Source organism: Poecilia latipinna, unplaced genomic scaffold (assembly GCF_001443285.1).
Source record: "Poecilia latipinna isolate Pla-1442-1.1 unplaced genomic scaffold, P_latipinna-1.0 Scaffold788, whole genome shotgun sequence".
Taxonomy (NCBI): domain Eukaryota; kingdom Metazoa; phylum Chordata; class Actinopteri; order Cyprinodontiformes; family Poeciliidae; genus Poecilia; species Poecilia latipinna.
Window position 1 is genome coordinate 171,167 of NW_015113404.1, and position 18,938 is coordinate 190,104.

An 18,938-nucleotide genomic window follows, 5' to 3' on the forward strand; every position below is an offset into this window, starting at 1 on the left:
ACTGTTGCACGTAAATACACGCAGAGGTGAACGGATCTGTCCAAGCATTCGCAGAGGTGAGAGGTGGGAGGCACAACACAAAGACGCACAAACCTTAAACGGGGTAGGAGTGAAAGGGTTAGTTGGGGAGAGGCGGAGAAAAACTCTACTGTGACTGTCACCCTCCTACAGAGAAGAAAACAAGGGCAACAACTTTAGAGGACAACACGTGTGGCACAACAACAACAACAAACATGTGTGAACGGACGTGTACTGGAGCTGGTTTGCTCTTTGCCGTCGGAGACGACATATCGCTGCACGGCGGCTGGAATACCAACCTTGTCCTTGCTGTAATTCGGTACGGCTCTCTCCTCGACGGAGTCCGTTATCGATGGCGGTTGCTTTAAAGACAGACGAGAAGGTAAATCACTCTACTCCGCAGCAAGATAGCGTGAGAAGAGACTTTAAAGGGAGAGCAAATGTGTGATATCAACTCAAATGTCAGTAGTGAGTTAAGGAAAGTATATCATAGAGTAGCTGTGAGGAAAGACACTATGGTAAAACCTGGAGTTTAGCACAAAATCAAATGTAGGGAAGGGCCAGTGTGAGATGCTTCTGACATTTTGATCAAAATTAGTGGTTGAGGGTGTGATATTTTGCATTTCCTGGAGCTATCTTTTCATTATGTTGGCATTTGCTTCACAATCTGAACATAAGCACTGTGACAAAAAAAGAGAAGAATCCTGAACGAGATGAATATGTTTTTCAAAGCACTTTCATAAAACTTTAAATATTATATATTTTTTGTATGTTTTTCTAAAAATGAATAAATAATACATATAAGAAAAGCATCTCTCAAAGCAAGTTGTCTTTCTCATACAGACTCCAGGCCTGTTATAATAATGTTTGAGGTGTGATGATAATAATAAACCAAACTCCCTATCAAACAATAGAAGTCAGGAGGAAAAGAAAAAGCTCTCAGAGTAAAAAAGCCTCAAATAATATTTGATCTTTTGTTTGATGAAACCAAACAGAAAAGACGGGAAGAGAAAATGGTTAACTTGCAAATGAAAATAAGAATAGAATACGTTCTCTTCTGACTGGAGGAGTCAAGCTACAAAATGTCAAAAAAAAAAAATTTAAGAAAAAAGAAAATATTCGTCTTTCTGATATTTTCCTCAATAAAAGTGCCCCGCTGTGGTAAACCTCAACACACTCATGTATATATGTTTTTTTTTTTTCTTCTTTAATACACTTTGTCACTCCGAATGTGCAGCTTGGCAGCTTGTTAACATTGATTTCCCAAGTCAGAGCAGAACAGAAGGTCAAGTGGAAAGTGGACACAGACACAGGGGTGGCTTTCTAACCTGAGGGAGGGCAGGCGCTAAAAAGCTTTGATTAGTGCTGCAAAGGCTGGAGTCACGGCGACTATTTAGCTGCAGACAGGGCAGGGGCGGCTTCTAAAAAGCAACACAAGACGGACAAGCTGACAACATGACACTTTAACGGGATGTCTTTGACTTAATGACAGAATCCAATCAAAAGCTGGAAGGGAGAAGAACAAAGAGGACGTACATGAGCACAAAAAGGCTTCATTTGAATTAGTAACCATTAAAATGAACGGTTTGCTTGAGAAAAGTAATTTCCTTCACATAAAAAGAAAAAATAAAAAACACTGGAGAGGGGCCACTTTCTCTGAAGCCCTTTAACAGAATGTTTAAAGATACCTGCAGGATACCTTGAGATTATTTATTGCTCGCAAAAAGAAGTTGTCAGGATCTTATGGGGAAAGAGCTCAAGGTTGAACAGATAGGCTGCATTTTACACGGCACAACTGGTCCCCGAATGATCTGCATTTTACTTTTACAGGCAAGGGTAACAAATTACAGTTTTTTAGTGGAACTCAATGACTTTCAGTAAGTGACTGGACAGATTTATTTTATTTTATTTTTTCGCCCCCCCCACCTCCCCCCAACAAACAGCGGCGCACATTATCGCTTGTATTTTGGCCATCGGGGCCACGGATGCCATTAATTTTGGCCTTTTAATGATGCACTTAAACAGCTTCTTACTTGGGCTGAAATTGTATTTCACTCATAATTTTAATGAATTCTAAAAATAATCGAATGAGTGCGTTGGATTTAACGACGTCATCCCTCCGACGTGGGGTAAAATTATGCATTCGTGCCCAAATATTTGGTTAAATATTAAAAGTAAAAACTAAATCCTGTCAAAATTCTACCTGGGAATTTGACCAGTTGTACTGGCAGAACTGGTACAATTAATGTAAAATTTGTTTGAACACTATTTTGCATGTTTAACTCAATAAAAAAAAAAAAAAATAAATAAAAACATTGAAACCCAACAGGCATTTTCTTCCCACAGTCTAAAAAGTGTACCACACCCTTTTCTCCCAACATCTAACAAGATGCATGAAGATAAGTTTCAGCACCCCACAGAAACCCTGGAGATTAACTTGAGTAGACACATAGGATACATTTAACATCTTCAACAGAAATCTGAAAATAATCGGTAAAAAAATTTTTTAAATACGCATTTTGTTGGAATTTTTTTGTTTTTGTTTTGTTTTCTATGCAGGCTGTTAAAAACAAAGTGGACCAAAAACTGTGGAGGATCCTAAATATATAGGACGGAAAAAATTACAGCTGGAATCTCAAACTGCATTATAAAATGGCTGAATCGCCACATACAGGAGTACATGGATAATGCAAATGAAATTGTATTAACTTGTAAATAAAAATTAATAAGTTCAAGTTTGGGGAGTTTTTCATCCATTCTTCTTGCAGGAAGTTTCTAGCTCTGTGGGATATTTGTGTTTTCCTGCAGAGATATTTCTTTTATACACAGTTTATCTCCCCATCACCTTTCTTATGTTTTTTTTTTTCTTCTCTATTATTTGCTGGCCTTTTATAAAAAAAATGCATTGTTTCATTGTTCCTTGCAGAAGAAATTTCACCTTGCTTTTGAGTTCAACACAAACACAGCTGATTGAAGGCTTGTTTAGCAGATAAAAGTTAGAGCACAGTGCTTTGTGTAGAAATACCTTTCAAAAATGCAGGCAAGAGAAAATAAACACTTTCAGTAAAAGCCTTAGACATTACATCCCCCTTTTTGTTTGATGCAACCCAATAAAAATGATATGCAGTACAAAATATGAAAAGACAAACTTGAAAACACAAAGAGGATAAGCAAAACATGTTTAGATGCCAATTTTCATGTCTGACAGCAGAGGTTTTCCACAAACAGTTGGACCTTTTAAGGATATTTTTTTTGGCAATTAAATGTTTTTTTTTTGGGGGGGGGGGCTCACTTTTTCAACCACTTCGTAAAAGTGCCTCTGATGAAACATGGAGGGTTCTTGATTAGTCTTTTTTAACAATCATAGAAAATCTTGGATGATTTTGTGGACCTCAACTTTTTGCCTCGTTTTGTGGAAACATAAAACAGAAACAGTGCCACTGTTTCTGTTTCACCTGAAGGCAAAAGCAATCAGAAAATGCATTCCCTCTACTTACACTTTTCGATGGGTGAAACATTTAAAACAATCAAGGCACTTGGAAAATACTGGCTTCATTTTAGTTAGGTTTTTTTTTTTTTTTGTGAAATTAAATAATTACTACACTTTTGTGAAATTTATGACCAAAAATGTCTTTGAAGAGGCATGGCTTGTTGTTTTTGGAAGGTCATTCTTTTGCTTCCCAATTACACAACTATTTAGTTGTGCCACATTGCTTGGTGAAGCTAAATACATCCACCCCATCTCTCACTGCTTCTTATTCTAAAGGTGCAGCGTCACTAAATGTCTCCTCTATTGTTCTTCTTCTTTCCAACAGAAGGTGCGCCTTCTCCAGTGCATCTCATGCTAAGCCTTGTTCTGCTGAAAGTTTCTTTCTGTAAAAAAAAAAAAAAAAAGGGAGTTTGTCTCTCCACTGTCACCACATGATGGCTCAGGATGTCCAAAGTCAGCGACTCAATGCAACTGTCTGCGCATTTTAAGATGGCCAACATTTTAACAGACGGCATTTTATGATCAACTGAATTTGACTGTAGTGTGTGTTAAGTGAATTTGACTCTAACTTGCATCTAACTATCTGGCATTGTCTGGCATTGAAACAATTATATTGATTTGAACTGCATTTGGACACAGTTGGATTCTAAACAACAGGAGATATATATATATATATATATATATATATATATATATATATATATTTTTTTTTTATTTTTTTTTTTTTAATGTAAAGTGCTTTGACTTGAGATTGGCACAATATAGATTATGTATTTAATTTAAATAAGCCCTCACACTCACTGTTTTATGTGAACAATTAGTATTTTTTCATTTTTTGCTCATAACCTGAACATCACATACAAAAAAAGCAGCCCGCAGCTTTTGCTGAATACTATTTCACCTGACATGTACAGCACCCTCCACCTCCCGAAAGATTTATTGTGTTTAAGACTCGCTTCTTGACTCATATTTGAGAAATCTCTCTTGCGAGAAAGTTGGCAACCCTGAAACTGTACAGCTGAGTGTGTATAAATAATGGAACAATGGCATTTCATCATCATTGTGCCTCAACTCTCAGCTACCGCCGCATTATTCTGCAAGAGAACAGAGCTGCATGACGCCAGATGAAAACACACCTTCCCTTCTTATTTATTTATTTATTTTTTTTGTTTCTCTCCGGGGAAAACTTCCAATTCTACTTCATATACATAAGAGCAAACATTATTTGTATGTCAAACGCAGAACTAAAGAGGAGGAACTTGGCTAAGCAGTGTGAGACACAAAAAGAAAGAGGGAGACAGGAGCGATAATACGACCAAGATTACATGTGATGGATGGGTGATGCAACAGAGATGGAGGAGGCAAAAGGAGAGAGATGGATTACCTGGCGTGCGCGATTTGGCATGCATGTGAAAGCTGCGGCGCGTTTCTCCGCAGCGGGAGATGGAGCTGGGCTATGTATTGACTCAGGCTGAGAGAGTCGAGTAGAGGAGGAGAGATGCAGGAATGAGGCAACTCATAATATAGTTTACATAACAGTAGTATTTATAATGCCTTTTCATTTCAGGTATGAATGAGAATCTGCCCCTAAACTTACTGGAATCCTTTCACAAACCAGATTTTTTTTGTATTATATTTGGCATCCGAATCCCCTGAAACACATGCGCCTCAAGACGATCCAATGGTCACCCAAGCACCGTGACAGGAAGTCTAACATTTGAAATAAACTGTAGGAGACAATGATAACTATCACTGCAGTATTTTTTGTTGTTGTTTATTTTTGAAAATAGAAGCAAACTTTTTGTACCATGCTCCTAAAACAAAAGTGTGAACTTGCAAAGGCGACCTAAACAATTGCTTTATTTCTTGGAAAAATATATTAGAAGTAACACAACTCATGTCTGTATAATAGAAAATAAACTATAGCAAACAAGTGGGTCTTAGAACCTCATTTACACATGTCAGTTTTTGGGCTTGAATAAATGTGCTCCCTAAAAGAATCACCTATCTTAAGGTTTTAACACATTTCTAACAGGGATGCTAATTGCTGCACACGCTTGAACGTAATCGTCCCTGTGTCAGATTATGAGTCGCAACATGCCTAATGAGAAAATAAATTGTTAGCAAAAGCAGAAGGGAATATGTGAAAATGAAGAGGCATCTGACTGAGAGTGATACGGCACTGAAGCCAGGCCAGCGGCGGCCCCGGCAGGAAGGTACTTACTCGTGGTTTGAAGGCCTGAGGGCACTTTCAAACAACAAACGGTGTTGTTGATGTGGTGATTTTTAAACGAGGGGCTCTTTAAAAAGGTTAAAGCTTTGTACCATAGTTATTATTCTGAGCAGGATATGTTGCTCTCAGAAATAAAATGTTTGAAAATTACTTTCAGCCTGCTAAGAAGCACTGTAGTACAGTGGTGGCACACAAATAGCCCTTTTTTTTTTTTTTTTTTTTTAGCTTTGAAAATCCCCCTAAATAGCCTGAAAAGAGAATAAATTGTCCCAGGAGATAAAGAAAAACAGGCAACACGGGGCAGCGGTGACCTTTATATTACGAGGAAGTTAAATAGCACTTAGTTTGGGCTCTATTTCACAGACTCACCCTGGCTCGGTGAATAATACTCTGGACCACGAAGGAAACGGGGTTGCCTGCCTTCCGTATGGCTTCCACTGCTTCCTCGTGACTCGCGTCTCGTAAATCTACGCCATCCACCTGAAACAAAAGCGTCATAAAAATACAAATAAACAGCATAAACTGGTAACCGAAAATGACCTCTCGCTCAACTGAGATGCTTCATCACCTCCACTATGCGGTCCCCGGTCTTTAGTGTCCCGTTTCGTCCAGCAGGGCTGTCCTCCAGGATGTGCTTGATGAAGATGCCCCTCATCACCTCCCCGTTGCTCATGCGGCTGCCCATCCCTCTGCCGCCGACGATGCTGATCCCCAGGGACTTACCAGGCTCTCTGAAAAGCTCCACTCTGAGAAAAGGCAGCATTCCCATTTTTCATAATCATCACTTAAAAGCCGGGGCCGTTTGTGCTGATGAAATGTGTTCAGACAATTACAGTTTGAGACTTTAAGTGTATACTTACTTCCTTGGCTGATTCCAGTTGCTGCATGAGGCACTCTCCTCTCCCTCGCCGTCTTCACGCTCTGGAAGGCTGGGAATATCTCTAAAAATGTAATGAGGTGGGAAAGAGTATATTATATTCAAGCTAGAGAAATTAAATGATATGCATACATTTTCAAATTTATTAAAGCTGCAGGCATATAAGACAAACTTTATCCGTCAAGACCGTGTCTTTAGGGAAACGGCAAATGAAATTCGGTTTATTCGTTTAGCGCCACTTCACAACAAATGTCGTTTCAAGGCATCCTAAAGTTGTTGGAGTAAACAAAGTCAGATAAGAAATCTAGGTAAAATCCAAGATGATAAATGAATGTTGCTATCTTTGACAAAACTTCAAGTTTTATCATCAGGTTTGCTAAAGGTAGATTGTCCCATCTCATATTTTAACCACACTGACCATCTCCCGTGAGAGGTTTATTGTAAACATCTGTACTTATGTCCTGTAAAAAAAGGGGCTGTAAGACGACGGAAAGCCCTGGACATTTCAGTCTGGAAAGCTGCATGACTTTGATATGAAAGATATGCGGCAACCTAATCTGTTATTAAATTTCAGATGAAAGGTGCACTAATCAACTGGCTTTAGATCAAGACTGGCTGAGCTTCTCTTGATCGCCTTTAATCAGTAATCTTTGGACTTTGGCACCAAAATCAAGAATTCAAACTATTTTTTGTTCTGCAAATACAACAAGCAACAACATGTCCTGGGATTTGCTATTATTATAATTACTTTTAGTTTAATAAGAATCCAATAAGGGCTAGGGATGCATGTTTTGATGCAAAGACTATAGTTTAATTCCTTCATTTTCTTTTTAGACTCAAAACTACCCACGCTATCAAAGAACCTGCAAAATATGTTATAGTCCTCGGAAAAACCTCGGCTGATCAGCGTATCTCTAGGTACTATAATAAGGACTTACATAAAAATGACATTTAAATAAATAACAGCTTCCTCAACTTATGCTTCAAAAGATGGAAGGAAACTAATTCCAGCCAGGATATCAAAGGTTTCTTTTAGTTGAAATGGAAATTATTCAACTCCCCACCATAAACTGGGTTAATCAGCACAACAGAAAAACTGGCAGCGTTCTGCAATAAGTACGAATTAAAAAAAACATATAAATCAACACATAACTTGTGAAAAAAAAAAAATAATAATAATAATAATGCTTTCTGTATTAACTCAGGTCATCTTTGTCTGCTACTGAAATTTGCTTGCTGATCCTAAACAAATTAAACAAACAAAAAATGTTTTTATGGCATTATACATTTCATCTTAAGGACAGGCATTGGCTGCAGACCTTGTGTGTGGGACGGGAACTTACTCTTGAGGCGTCTCAGTGAAGACATCATCCTTAGCTTGTTCGTGGCCGGCTTTGTACTCCTCCAGGTACTCAGCGGGGACGTATGTAACACTAAACCCAAATGCACACACAAAGACATGTTCACAAATTCCTCTTTTTTTAATTAACAAACCTGCATTCATACTGAAAAACTAATTTTCCCACTTTTAGTGAAAATTAGTAACTCTGTTCGTGACTAAAATGTGCTCCGTTTACTATAAACGGACAAAAACATTACAGCTGTTCTCATTTACAGTCTGAGGCTGGCTTTTCAAAACCAAACCCACTTTGCCTTCCAGTAAACACATTCTCCTCGTAACAAGCTCAAGGTGAAACGTCCATGAATTATGTATGCAGGACTTTGACACCTGACTGCTGAAAACAGCTGTTTACCTTCATAAAAGTCTGAGCAAATCAAGTCTTCAGTCACCCATTGCGGGACAAACGTGACAAATCCGAAGGATTCTTCTAATCTATTATTAATTGAAAGAGAGCAGACGGCTCGTACGTCGAACGAGCCGAGCTGAGAGATGGGTGACAAACTGCCATCTACTCGCAAATCCATCTGAAAACAATTCAGAGAAGCTGATTCTCAAGGGCACATTAACACATCAGAGTAAGGCTGACAGATCTTCAGCAGATGGGTGCAATTGTTTTTTTGTTTTTTTTTTCTTCGCTATTTTTTTTTTTTTAAACTTGATGGCATGCAGACAGGAGAGGAAAATTAATCCTACAAAAAAAAATATGGGAAAGATGAGATGCTTCATTAAAATCATCAAAACATGCAGTGAGCAAAATGTCAGGGACGCACGTGAAAAAGTGAGTTATAAGAAGGCGTTAATGGTTTTAGAAAGAAAATGACTTCAGGCAGCAAGTTTAGTAGGATGAATAGGCGACACAGCCTGTCGAGATTTATCCAGGTGGATGTTTTAGGATTCAATTGTCGTCATTTCGTTTCCTCAGACATTGTTTTTTCACTCTGAAGTTTAAAACAAATTACCACTCGGGTGACCTAATCCTTCTGGATAAACCTCTCACCAGACAAAAAAAAAAGGAAAACCAAAAGCGTCAGCGTCTTTTTGAGAATCCGTCGGCGTGGAAGTTAGTCATACTCACACATAAAACGGGCACAGATCGTCCTCGGGTGCACAAGCAGATCTAGAATGTGAAGAGTTGGCTTTTTATGCACCAAAGCTAACACACTGCCACGTTTAGTTCAGCAAGCAGAATTTATGAAAACATCATAATTACACGTCTAATTCACTTGCAGGTTCAACAAGGACTCAAGGTGATTGTGCGAATACGGTACTCCGGTTCAGCAGCACAGAAACTGAGGATAATTTGTCTGTCTAAAATTGTGTGCGCACAATTTTAGACAGTGCGCACTGTCTAAAATTACATGTTTGTGTGACGTAAAACAAGACCACATTGAGTCTTTTTGAAAACATTTCCTGTCTGCAGTCAGGAGAAGGATGTAAAAACAAAACAAAAAGAAAAAAAAAGCAACCACAAACTCGTCGGATGAATGTGCACATGCTTAAACGAGTACCGTGATTTTTGGGAAAAGATCATCTGCGCGTCACTTGTGTCATCATGAAAATGTGTCATCCTATTCATGTAGTGCTGCATGATTCTGTCAAGTTTCGAGCACACTAATGCACTGAGCCACTCCGCCTCTTACCCGAGGTCTGGCCCAATGAGAGAGTGCCTCCTGAGCATGGCACGAGCCTGGACGTTGGACAGGTTGGTGGTGGGCTCTCCGTTTATGGCCAGGATCAGATCGCCCACTCCCAGACGACCGTCGCGGCTAATGGACCCCCCGTGGATGATACTGCGGATCACCATGCCCAGCCCGTCTTTCATGGCGCTCACTGTCATCCCTTTAGAGCAGATGGTGAAACGTGGCTTCGTTAACATTTGGATTAGACAAACAGACACTCACAAGCAGTGGTTATTAAATATTTGTACCATAAGAAAACGTCCCAGAAACCGGAGTAATGTGTAAAAGCTTATCAAGATAACTGACCACACACATTATCTGTTAATATTTATTAATAAAGTTGAAAGAATTAACAGTGTTGTGTAAATTTTTGACCATGACATCATAAAATGTGCACTGGAAGCAGGAAAAAAAAAACAACAACAATGTTTGTAGGCAAGATATATTAATTATTCACCCAAAACAGCCCTTTAAAGTGTACAATAAAGCTAAATAAGAGACCATTTGAAACACGCATTTGGTCTTAAAGTTCAAACTTTAGTTCCTCTTTGCTAGGAAGAGCCCCTCCGGCATTTTGTTTTAAAAATGCTAATGCTTCGCATAGCGGCAGACTCATCCTCACTAAGTACAAAAGCTACGAGATATTACTGCTATCATTTCTGCCTGAAAAATTACATTTTATAAAGCCAAAGAGGAAAAATTAAAGGCCAGCTCCCGCTTTCAGGCCCGACACTTCATTAACCCCCCATGGGGCAGGAGAGGAAAACAAAAACTAAGAAGAAAACAAATAATTCAAAGAATGTGAAGAACCGAACACGCACCGAGGCTGCAGTTGCCCTTGACAACTGTGATGGTCCTTTCAAAATTGCTCCCAGAGGTCAGAGCTGCTTTGTTGTCGTCTTCGGCAGATTCTTTCGCACTCGCCTTCTCCTTATCCTGAAAGTGATAATTCAACAGATTTGTTCACGACAAATTAAAAAATAAAAAATAAAAATACTGAAGCGGATTCCAAACGCGGCTCCCACTCGAGAGAAGAATGAAGCAACTTGAATGTTGAATTAATTTTGAGCAATTAATCTCTTACTTTTGTGTATCTAAAATCTGAGAGGATGCTTTAACTAAGAGAAGTTTATTGAGACAAAAGTGCACGACATTAAATAAGGGAAAAGAAAAGAAAAAAACTAAATTCGATGGCTTAGTTAAACCCCCCGAAAGCTGATTGTGAAAGACTTGAAGTTACCATTGTGTCTTCCGTATCTCTAAAAGAGATGACCGGTTCGATCAGACAGAGAGGCTGCTCCACAGGTGCCTCCTGGTCAATGTGCTTGGCCTCTATCTCTGCAAACAGGCCGTAGGAGTCTGAGCACCCGACTGGTTCTTGTTCTTCGCCCGGGTGCTTTGCCAAGTATTGATCCGAGCTGCTTAGGATGGTATTAATCGCCGGGATGTGACCTGTCAAAGTCGCTGGAGTGTAAGAGGCCGACTTCTCTGTGGAGAACGCCGGAGCGTCGTCTCCGAAGCCGGGGTGTTCGTCCAACACGTTCAGACGGGCTGTCAGCTACAGTGAAACAAAGCATGGCAGATGAATGAACATCCACTCGGGGAGGATAAATCACACTCGGGCTCCATCCGGCGTGCTCTTCTTTTTAACGAGCCACAGAAAAGCCTTCAGTGGTTATAGAAAAAGGCTGATCTAAAGGGTAAAATGGACTTCAGTTCTACATTTTTATTATAAAAGCAGTCCAGCTTTATTGAAAATAAAGGTTAGAGTGTGGCTCAGAGAAAAAAAAAATGTTTAGAGAGAGTAAATTGATTGAATTCTAAGAGTAACAATCAATCAGAAGACAGTATTTTCTTTTAATTTGGAAGCAAATGAGGTAACATTTTCCGCATTTGTTACAAATAAATATTTGATACAAATAAAAATGAGTAAACTTAGAGCCACGATTGTTACATCACGTAACACATACGTTTCTAACCTACTGACAAGAAAATCAGCAGGTAACGTACCACCAGTATGTGGTGTTTCTTGAGCACAGTATTGGCTCAACACATAACATTATTAGTTAAAAGCTTTGCATTATCAATGCATCGTTTCCTCCCTACTTCACAATCACACAAGAACTTGTTTCAGATTTTGTGATTTTACACAAGAACTCTCCACGGCCGTTTACTTGTTCAAAACTAGAACTGTTAATATAACGGAGAAGAACGTGACCTTAGATAAATGTCGGGAAGCCGACAAAACTGACCTTGGCTGTGAGAATGATCAGCAGGCGCGTTGTCTGTCTTCAAAAGAAAAGCACATCCTGAAGGCTGAACTGTCTGACCCGAAACAAATGCTATAATCTGTTTGCAGACATCAAGGAACATGTTTGTCCCTTCAGACTGCCCTGGAACATCATAAATTAATCAGGACGTTCCGGTAAACACGGTCAGCGCTGACCGCTGAGAAAACTGAAAATCTGTCTGATTTTCTCTTTTTCTTAATTATTTCTTAATCTAATCTAACATTCAGTTGGGGAACTAGTCTTACTTAGAGACCGACATTGGACTTCGTCTTAAGATCAGTCTTAAGGCCACATTTTGAAAGACTTGGCCTTGCCTAAGTATTCTCAGACCCTTTCGTATGCTCATCCTCTGCACATAGAAACACAGGTAGCAGCTTTACGGTATTCAAGTGAAAAATCTGGAGTGTATAACAAATACCTGGAGGTTTTCTGATTGTAAAACACGCAAAGAATAGAGCTACGTGAGTTAAGTCCTCTGCCTATACTCGTCAGCTTCCCTCCGTCTGCCTGCTGTGTCATTTAACGTTTAGCTGGATGTCTCCACTCAGAAGTGTTGTGTGGCTTGCTTAACTTATTCACTTGTCAGATTCAGCGAACAAGTGATATGTAGCTGAGGACGTTACAATTACAACGTCCTGTGGCCTCGCAGCAAACGGCTGAGGTCATGAGCAATTTGGAGATGTGTTCTCTCCTCCCCCAGGAGTGAGTGCTGGACAATTTCAATGTGTAAGAGCCCGTCCTGCTCTGCAACAGAACCAACATTTGCCAACACATGATGACATAGAGTCAAAACGTCCCTATAGGCATTTTGGGCATGCTAGAAAATCAGAATATACGAAAAGAGCTCTATATCCTGAACTTTTTCTTAACGTTTCAACAACGTAGTGCTGAAACTGGAGCCGATGATGGATTCTATTAGTGCTAAGAAACTACAGGCTCCAAAACAGGAGCACAAAACCATCCTATTAAAGCCTGATGAAATTACTGCAGTTCTTTAGGGGGAAAAAAAACTACAGGGATTGCGCAAAAAGGTTGTAAAAACAGTAAAAAAGAAAAAAAAAGTTTCAGCACTCTGAAGGCATAAAACACAGAGTGTTTTCATTATTCCAGGCATTTGTGATTTGAGAAATCTTTTTCTTTACCTTGGGTGTGGACGACTGCAGGCAATCCAAGTCAGCACTGCAGCTGCTGCCTTGGAGAGCGATCATCGACGCCTGGAATGTGTCGTCCTCCATGCCAGAGTAAGTATGATCTAACACCTTATCATCAGATAGGTCTCCTTCACTTGTGTCAATCTGGGATAACGGATTGAAATCTACGTGAGACTCTAAAATAATGTGAGTTATTGAGCATGATTTGCAGCTACAAAAAGCTACGTTATGAATATGTAACAGCAAAATGATCTAAAATACATTGTAACATTAATGACTTTTTTTTTTTTGTCTGTCAAAATACCCTAAACTGTTACATAATTTCAACTAAGCAGACCACGTTTTGTAATAATTAGACAAAAGGAAATATCACAGTGAAGCACAAACTGCTTCTCTTTTCAAGTGTTCTCAATTTTTTATTTTTTTTTGCAGTTGTTTTTGTCTCCAAAAGCTAACTAACCAATGCAGGTTCTGCTCGGTAAAGGACGCCCTCAGTCAGTCCTCCTTCCTCTCCTTCTTCAATCAAAACACTGCTGAAGTCAAATGAATGGATGATGGGTGATGAAGGTATTTCCTGCTCACCAAAAGGGTGTGGAGAATGGGAATATCCACATATTCCCTAGGAAAGTGGAGAAATTCTTTCAGTGTCTCCAGCTTTATGGAATGAGATTTTTTCTTTGTTACCAAGTCTAGTGATGAAGGAGTTAGTATGGGGTGGAGGTGAAAAGAAGTGGTTAGGATTGATTGAGGTTAAAAAAAAAAAAAAAAAAAAAAAAAAAAACCTAAATGAGAATATTTTGAAACAGAAAACCTCCGAAAGGAATCTCAGTCAAAAGGTCCTTATCTTGATTGATTCAGCTCATAAAAAAATACAGCGCCTTGAAAAAATATTCAAACCCTTTGAACCTGTTCATATTTTCTCACTTTACAACCTCAAACTTGTGAGCTATATTTACAATATGTTGTATATTAACTTACAAATATTAATCTGTATATGCTCGTAGCCTTTTATTTCCAAGGATACCTCAGATAAATCTGTCAACAACAGCTGGACAGCAATTTCTTCTCCCCACTCCACAAATGATTCCCCTTATAAATGAAGGATTGAGCAATAGGAATAAGCAACAAGGGCTTAATTAGTGGAGTGCTTCACAATTAACATCTACTTTGTGTTAGTTCATGAAATAAAATCCCAGTAAAACAATTAAAAGTTTTGCGGTTGTAACATGATAAAATGTGGAAAAAGTTCCAGGGCTGTAACTTTTGCAAGGATCTGTATATGAAAAGCATCAAGGCAAACAGGGAAGATAACACACACACACAAGCACACACACATCAGAGTCAAAGCAATATGACAAAAAAAAAAAAACCCTCAGAAGCACATTCCACATCCTGCAGGAGAGCTCCCTACAGCTCAGTAATCCAGCTAACCCCGGCAGCCCAGAGGTCTTGCTGAGTAATCCAACAGCACATTCATGCAGGAAAATGCATCTCTACAGTAGGAAGAAAAAAAAAAAAAAACGAAAGCTGTTTTTTTTTTTTTGTTGTTGTTTTTTTTAATATAGCAAAAAGATCTCGGGAGCCCGGAGCAACAAACATGCCGTCCGGTGGACCTGCTGTTGTAACAGGTGCTTTCATGTTGTTTAAGTGTTCAAGAGGGTGGATGCTCATGGAAAATTCCCTAACATAATGAAACTGAGCGTGCAAAGTGGTCACCCTTTGAGACAGAGGGGTTGGGTGGAACGCTACACCATGCAGCCTACCTCCACCACATTTTCCCTGCATAAAAAATTCAAGCTCTCCGTAAGCTGAGCCCTCGTGACTGGGCCCAACGTTGTGTGACATCAAAAGGTCCGAATTAGTTATTTGGAAAATCAAATAACTAATTCCAGGACATTTGCACCCTCTTTAAACTACAAGCCTCGATCTGCAGTGCATTTGAGTATTTCACACGGCTCTGAAATAAAATCAAAAGCAAGAATCGAGATAATGTTGCTTACAGGCAGAGGTTTGGCGACTCCAATCTGGACTTTTCCAACCTTGGCCCCCTTGAGGGCCTGGACGGCATCCTCGAGGGTGGCGTTCTCCAGGTTTGTGCTGTTCACATACATGAGTCGGTCGCCGGGCAGAAGCCTGCCGTCCGTCTCCGCAACACCGTTCGGAACAAGCGAGCGTATCACGATCACCGTCTTGGAGGGGTCCAGCGGGTCCTGGCGGCAAAAAACGGCAACATCACCGGGCGATCTCCATCGCGTTAGAAGTTAGAAAAAGCAGAAATGAGAGATTTACTCTAAACGAGACAAAAAAAACCCGCTCCTCTCGCAGATTTTGAAAGGATGAAGTCCCACCTGGTAGTCCAAAATACTGAATCCCAATCCCCCTTCTCCCTTTTCCAGCTCGATATTCTGGATCTCCATCTCCCACATGGCCAAAGGGGATCCAATTGCCTCTTCGGTAACTGTATCCTGGGGATCTTCTATGTCATTCGTCTCTGAAACTTCAGAAACCAGTGCACTGCTGATGTTATTCTGCAGGGAGAGGAAAAACCCAAAACCACAATGAGACAGCACGCCGTCCTTCCTTTCCCTCCCAGCCCACAGGCTCCCTACCCTCTGAGTCTGTTTGTGGATCAGGTTTCTGGCAGTAGTTAAAAAGGGGAAATATCTCTGGGATGCTCCGCTCTCAGAACATTATCACAGATAAAGCTACAGAGATGAAAAACCCCTCTGCCCAAAGGAAAGCTGTATTTGATGTCCCATATCTCTGTGATGCTCGCAACTGCTGAGGTATTGCTGCTGAAACTGTTTCTAATAAACTTTAAGCCTCCCGTTCTTATCGGTACATCTTAATCCATCGTGGCTATCAAGGAGCAAAGCCAAAGGAGCCACTGACAGTCAAGTTGGGCTAGTTTTCTTTCAATTTCTTTCCCCAGGCTTTAAATGCATGAATATGTTACATAATGTGCTACTAAAACTTTACAGTCTGTTAGTTTTTTTTTTTTTGTCTTTTTCTTGAAACACAGCAAAGGTTTTGTTACGGCGATGTAGAAAAAGACAAATATATGACTGTACCTTCAGTTTATATTCCGTAGGGAAAGCATCTGGTTCTGGTTGGACTGTATCCATATCTATCTGGAGATCTGGAGCAGGTCTACAGCACGTCATGTACACACAGATTGGAAGCTCCTTCAAGATTCTCACCACCTCTTTATGGGTCTCTCCGATCAGAGAAATCCCATTCACCTAAACAGGAAGATGTCAGTGTTGACTTTATAACCCATTGAGACTCCTTCTTTTTTTTTTTTTTTTTTTTAATCAGACCTGACATTCAAGCCTGACTTTCGAGCAACCACTTCACTTTTCAGCACAACATCCTCATTCAGATGCACCGTGACTGCTAAAATAATAAAACATCAAACCAATAATTTGATTTGGATTGTCAAGAAATTTTAGCTTTAAAATATTGGACCAAAAACTGCCCACTTACCGTCACCACCTTATCTTTGAATCCCAGCTGTTTTACATGTGTACTTACAGATTTCATAATCATCAGCAAAACCATCTGCATAACCATACCAGAAGTTGGAAATGAATCTTGTGCAATCACTATGGCGATTGTTGGATGAGTTCAATAATTACCATAAATATATTTATTAATAAAGATTTTTAGTAGGCGTTAGACCTTTTTAGCACTCATTGCAACTGATCAATGACTTCCAACATGCCACGCTGACTGAATTTTGTTATTTTCCTACATTACAGGAGTGAAAGCTTAACTATCTTTAAGCTTTAACTCTTGAGAACAACAGTCTGTTTTCTACAAACAAAGCTCCAATACTTTTGACTTGAGTAAATAAACACTTCAGAGTCAGGTTGCGTTGTATTAGGAAATTAGATTTCCTAATACAACGCATTAGTACTTCCCAGTACTAATGCTTCCAACACTCTTTAACACCTTGTGTTAGGTGAGAAAATCCACTCCAGTGAGACTCAACAGCTGGAAAACATTTTCTGCTGAACATCACAGACTTCTCCGGGACTATTAAAGAACTAGACTTGGCCCTGAGGAAGCAACATGCCCAAGTTCAAACACAGTGGTTTATTTATCTTATGAAGAAAAGTAAATTAGTCCCTGTCCACTCTCGGCTACTGTGCAAAACTACTGTGTTTTTGTCTCATGTAAACAAAGTTTTCTTAGAAAAGCTTTCCATATTACAGATCTCTAAAAATGATTTAAGTTGCTGGTGAGACTGTGCTGACTTGGAAATTACAGATTTGTTTTAGAGATTTAAATTTAGAGTAGCTTAGAGCTTTGGTGAAACTCCTGATGCTGTTCCTGTATTGCACTTATGTTGAACACATTTACTTTTGAAATCATTTCAGTTTTATCCAGTAATATTTTCTTATTGACAAAAGAATTTGTTTTTTAACTTCTCTAAAAAAAATTTTTTTTAAAAAGTAAAAATTTATTTATTGTTACAGCAGGCATTTGTACAAAAAAAAAACAAAAAACTAGTGCTATATCATATGAAAGCAAGAACAAATCCCCTGAAATCAATGTTTAGATTAAGACAAGAATAAGGTGTTATTTCTTTACCTCCAGCAGTTCATCCCCACTAAACAACTTTGCACAGCGGCCGACTGGTCCCTCGGGAAGGACTGAACGGATGTAATGATGACCACCGCTAGCTTCCAGACTGATGCCCAGGCCACTGTTCTCAGTAAACTTCTCCACCTGAGCCACCTGCAGAGGAAACAAGGAACTATAACACCCGGACACCAGCATGACAACTCGCAAGGTGCTCAATATCTTTTGTTTTTCAAATACATTAACTGTTACACACACACACACGTATATGTATATATAATCCATCCTTACCACAACTTCATTATTTGGACCAAGAATCTCTTGCCATTTCTTCATCAGTTCGTCTTCTTCAGTAGGAGTTAACTTTGGCCCTAATGTAAAAAAAAAGAAAAAGAAAGAAAAAAGCATTTAGCAGATCTTAATTGTAAATATATTTTAAGTACTTAAAATAAGTTTTCCATAAAAACAAACACCAGTCCTCTTTTATATGCGGCAGCCTAAAAAAATCTAACTTTAGCGCTTTGCTCCCGTCTCAGTATTTCTTCCCGTTGTGTGTCTGGGTGGTCCTGTAAACAATAGCCCTTATCTGTTAAACGTGGGAGCAGTAGTTCCGTGGCAGAATGACTTGAATAATCCCAGCCTCCTACCGTGTTTGTCTTTTGTTAGATGATCCACAGTGGAGCTGACATCAGATCCCTCTCCTGTTGTCTGGAACTGCTTCTGAGCAACGACGGCTGCAGCAGCACAGAAAAACCGTGACAGGTGCACAAAAATGCAATTGTCTTCATGAGCATCAGCACATCAGCATGTACGATTAGATTTCTTTGTTCTCGGCGCTGATCTCATTTGCCCCAGTGTTGCGAGAGGGATTTACAAATCTAACCGGATCGGGATTTTGTAAACAACATGCTGAATGCACTTTGCATTTTTTTTGTTTTCTCTCTGTAGTTTAACTTAACTAATGTCCTGTTTCCATTGAGTGGTACGGCATGGGTCAGTGAAGATCAGTGGTGTGGCAAATTAAGGAGAGCGTTTCCACTGATGGACTCACTCAGGCAGACGGGAATAAACCCAAACATGTCATACTTGTGTGACAACAAATGTGACACCCTGTTCCCCAATTGATCAACTGTGTTGTGTGGGACCAGTAGCTCCTCCCTCTCCCAAACTGTACTGTTATCCTATATATATATATATATATATATATATA

The 18,938-nt window shown here is 39.5% G+C and overlaps 1 protein-coding gene across 11 annotated transcripts in view; it reads right to left on the reverse strand.

Annotated features, from left to right (window-relative positions):
* mpdz (multiple PDZ domain crumbs cell polarity complex component) overlaps positions 1-18,938 on the reverse strand; it is a 56,413-nt gene that overhangs the window by 17,015 nt on the left and 20,460 nt on the right. For 2 of the 11 annotated variants that reach the window (XM_015046684.1, XM_015046683.1), the window contains exons 12-31: positions 18,376-18,462; positions 18,020-18,099; positions 17,738-17,884; positions 16,213-16,383; positions 15,490-15,669; positions 15,142-15,351; positions 13,602-13,760; positions 13,133-13,285; positions 10,940-11,257; positions 10,521-10,635; positions 9,661-9,859; positions 9,096-9,137; positions 7,962-8,051; positions 6,602-6,682; positions 6,310-6,487; positions 6,111-6,221; positions 4,893-4,979; positions 1,347-1,439; positions 318-380; positions 94-165 (exon numbers count right to left, since the gene is read on the reverse strand). In XM_015046684.1, coding sequence (XP_014902170.1) covers positions 94-165; positions 318-380; positions 1,347-1,439; positions 4,893-4,979; positions 6,111-6,221; positions 6,310-6,487; positions 6,602-6,682; positions 7,962-8,051; positions 9,096-9,137; positions 9,661-9,859; positions 10,521-10,635; positions 10,940-11,257; positions 13,133-13,285; positions 13,602-13,760; positions 15,142-15,351; positions 15,490-15,669; positions 16,213-16,383; positions 17,738-17,884; positions 18,020-18,099; positions 18,376-18,462 — 2,636 coding nt within the window. The remainder of the gene's footprint in view (positions 1-93; positions 166-317; positions 381-1,346; positions 1,440-4,892; positions 4,980-6,110; positions 6,222-6,309; positions 6,488-6,601; positions 6,683-7,961; positions 8,052-9,095; positions 9,138-9,660; positions 9,860-10,520; positions 10,636-10,939; positions 11,258-13,132; positions 13,286-13,601; positions 13,761-15,141; positions 15,352-15,489; positions 15,670-16,212; positions 16,384-17,737; positions 17,885-18,019; positions 18,100-18,375; positions 18,463-18,938) is intronic. The other 9 variants (XM_015046690.1, XM_015046687.1, XM_015046691.1 and 6 more) reach the window with 8 other exon arrangements.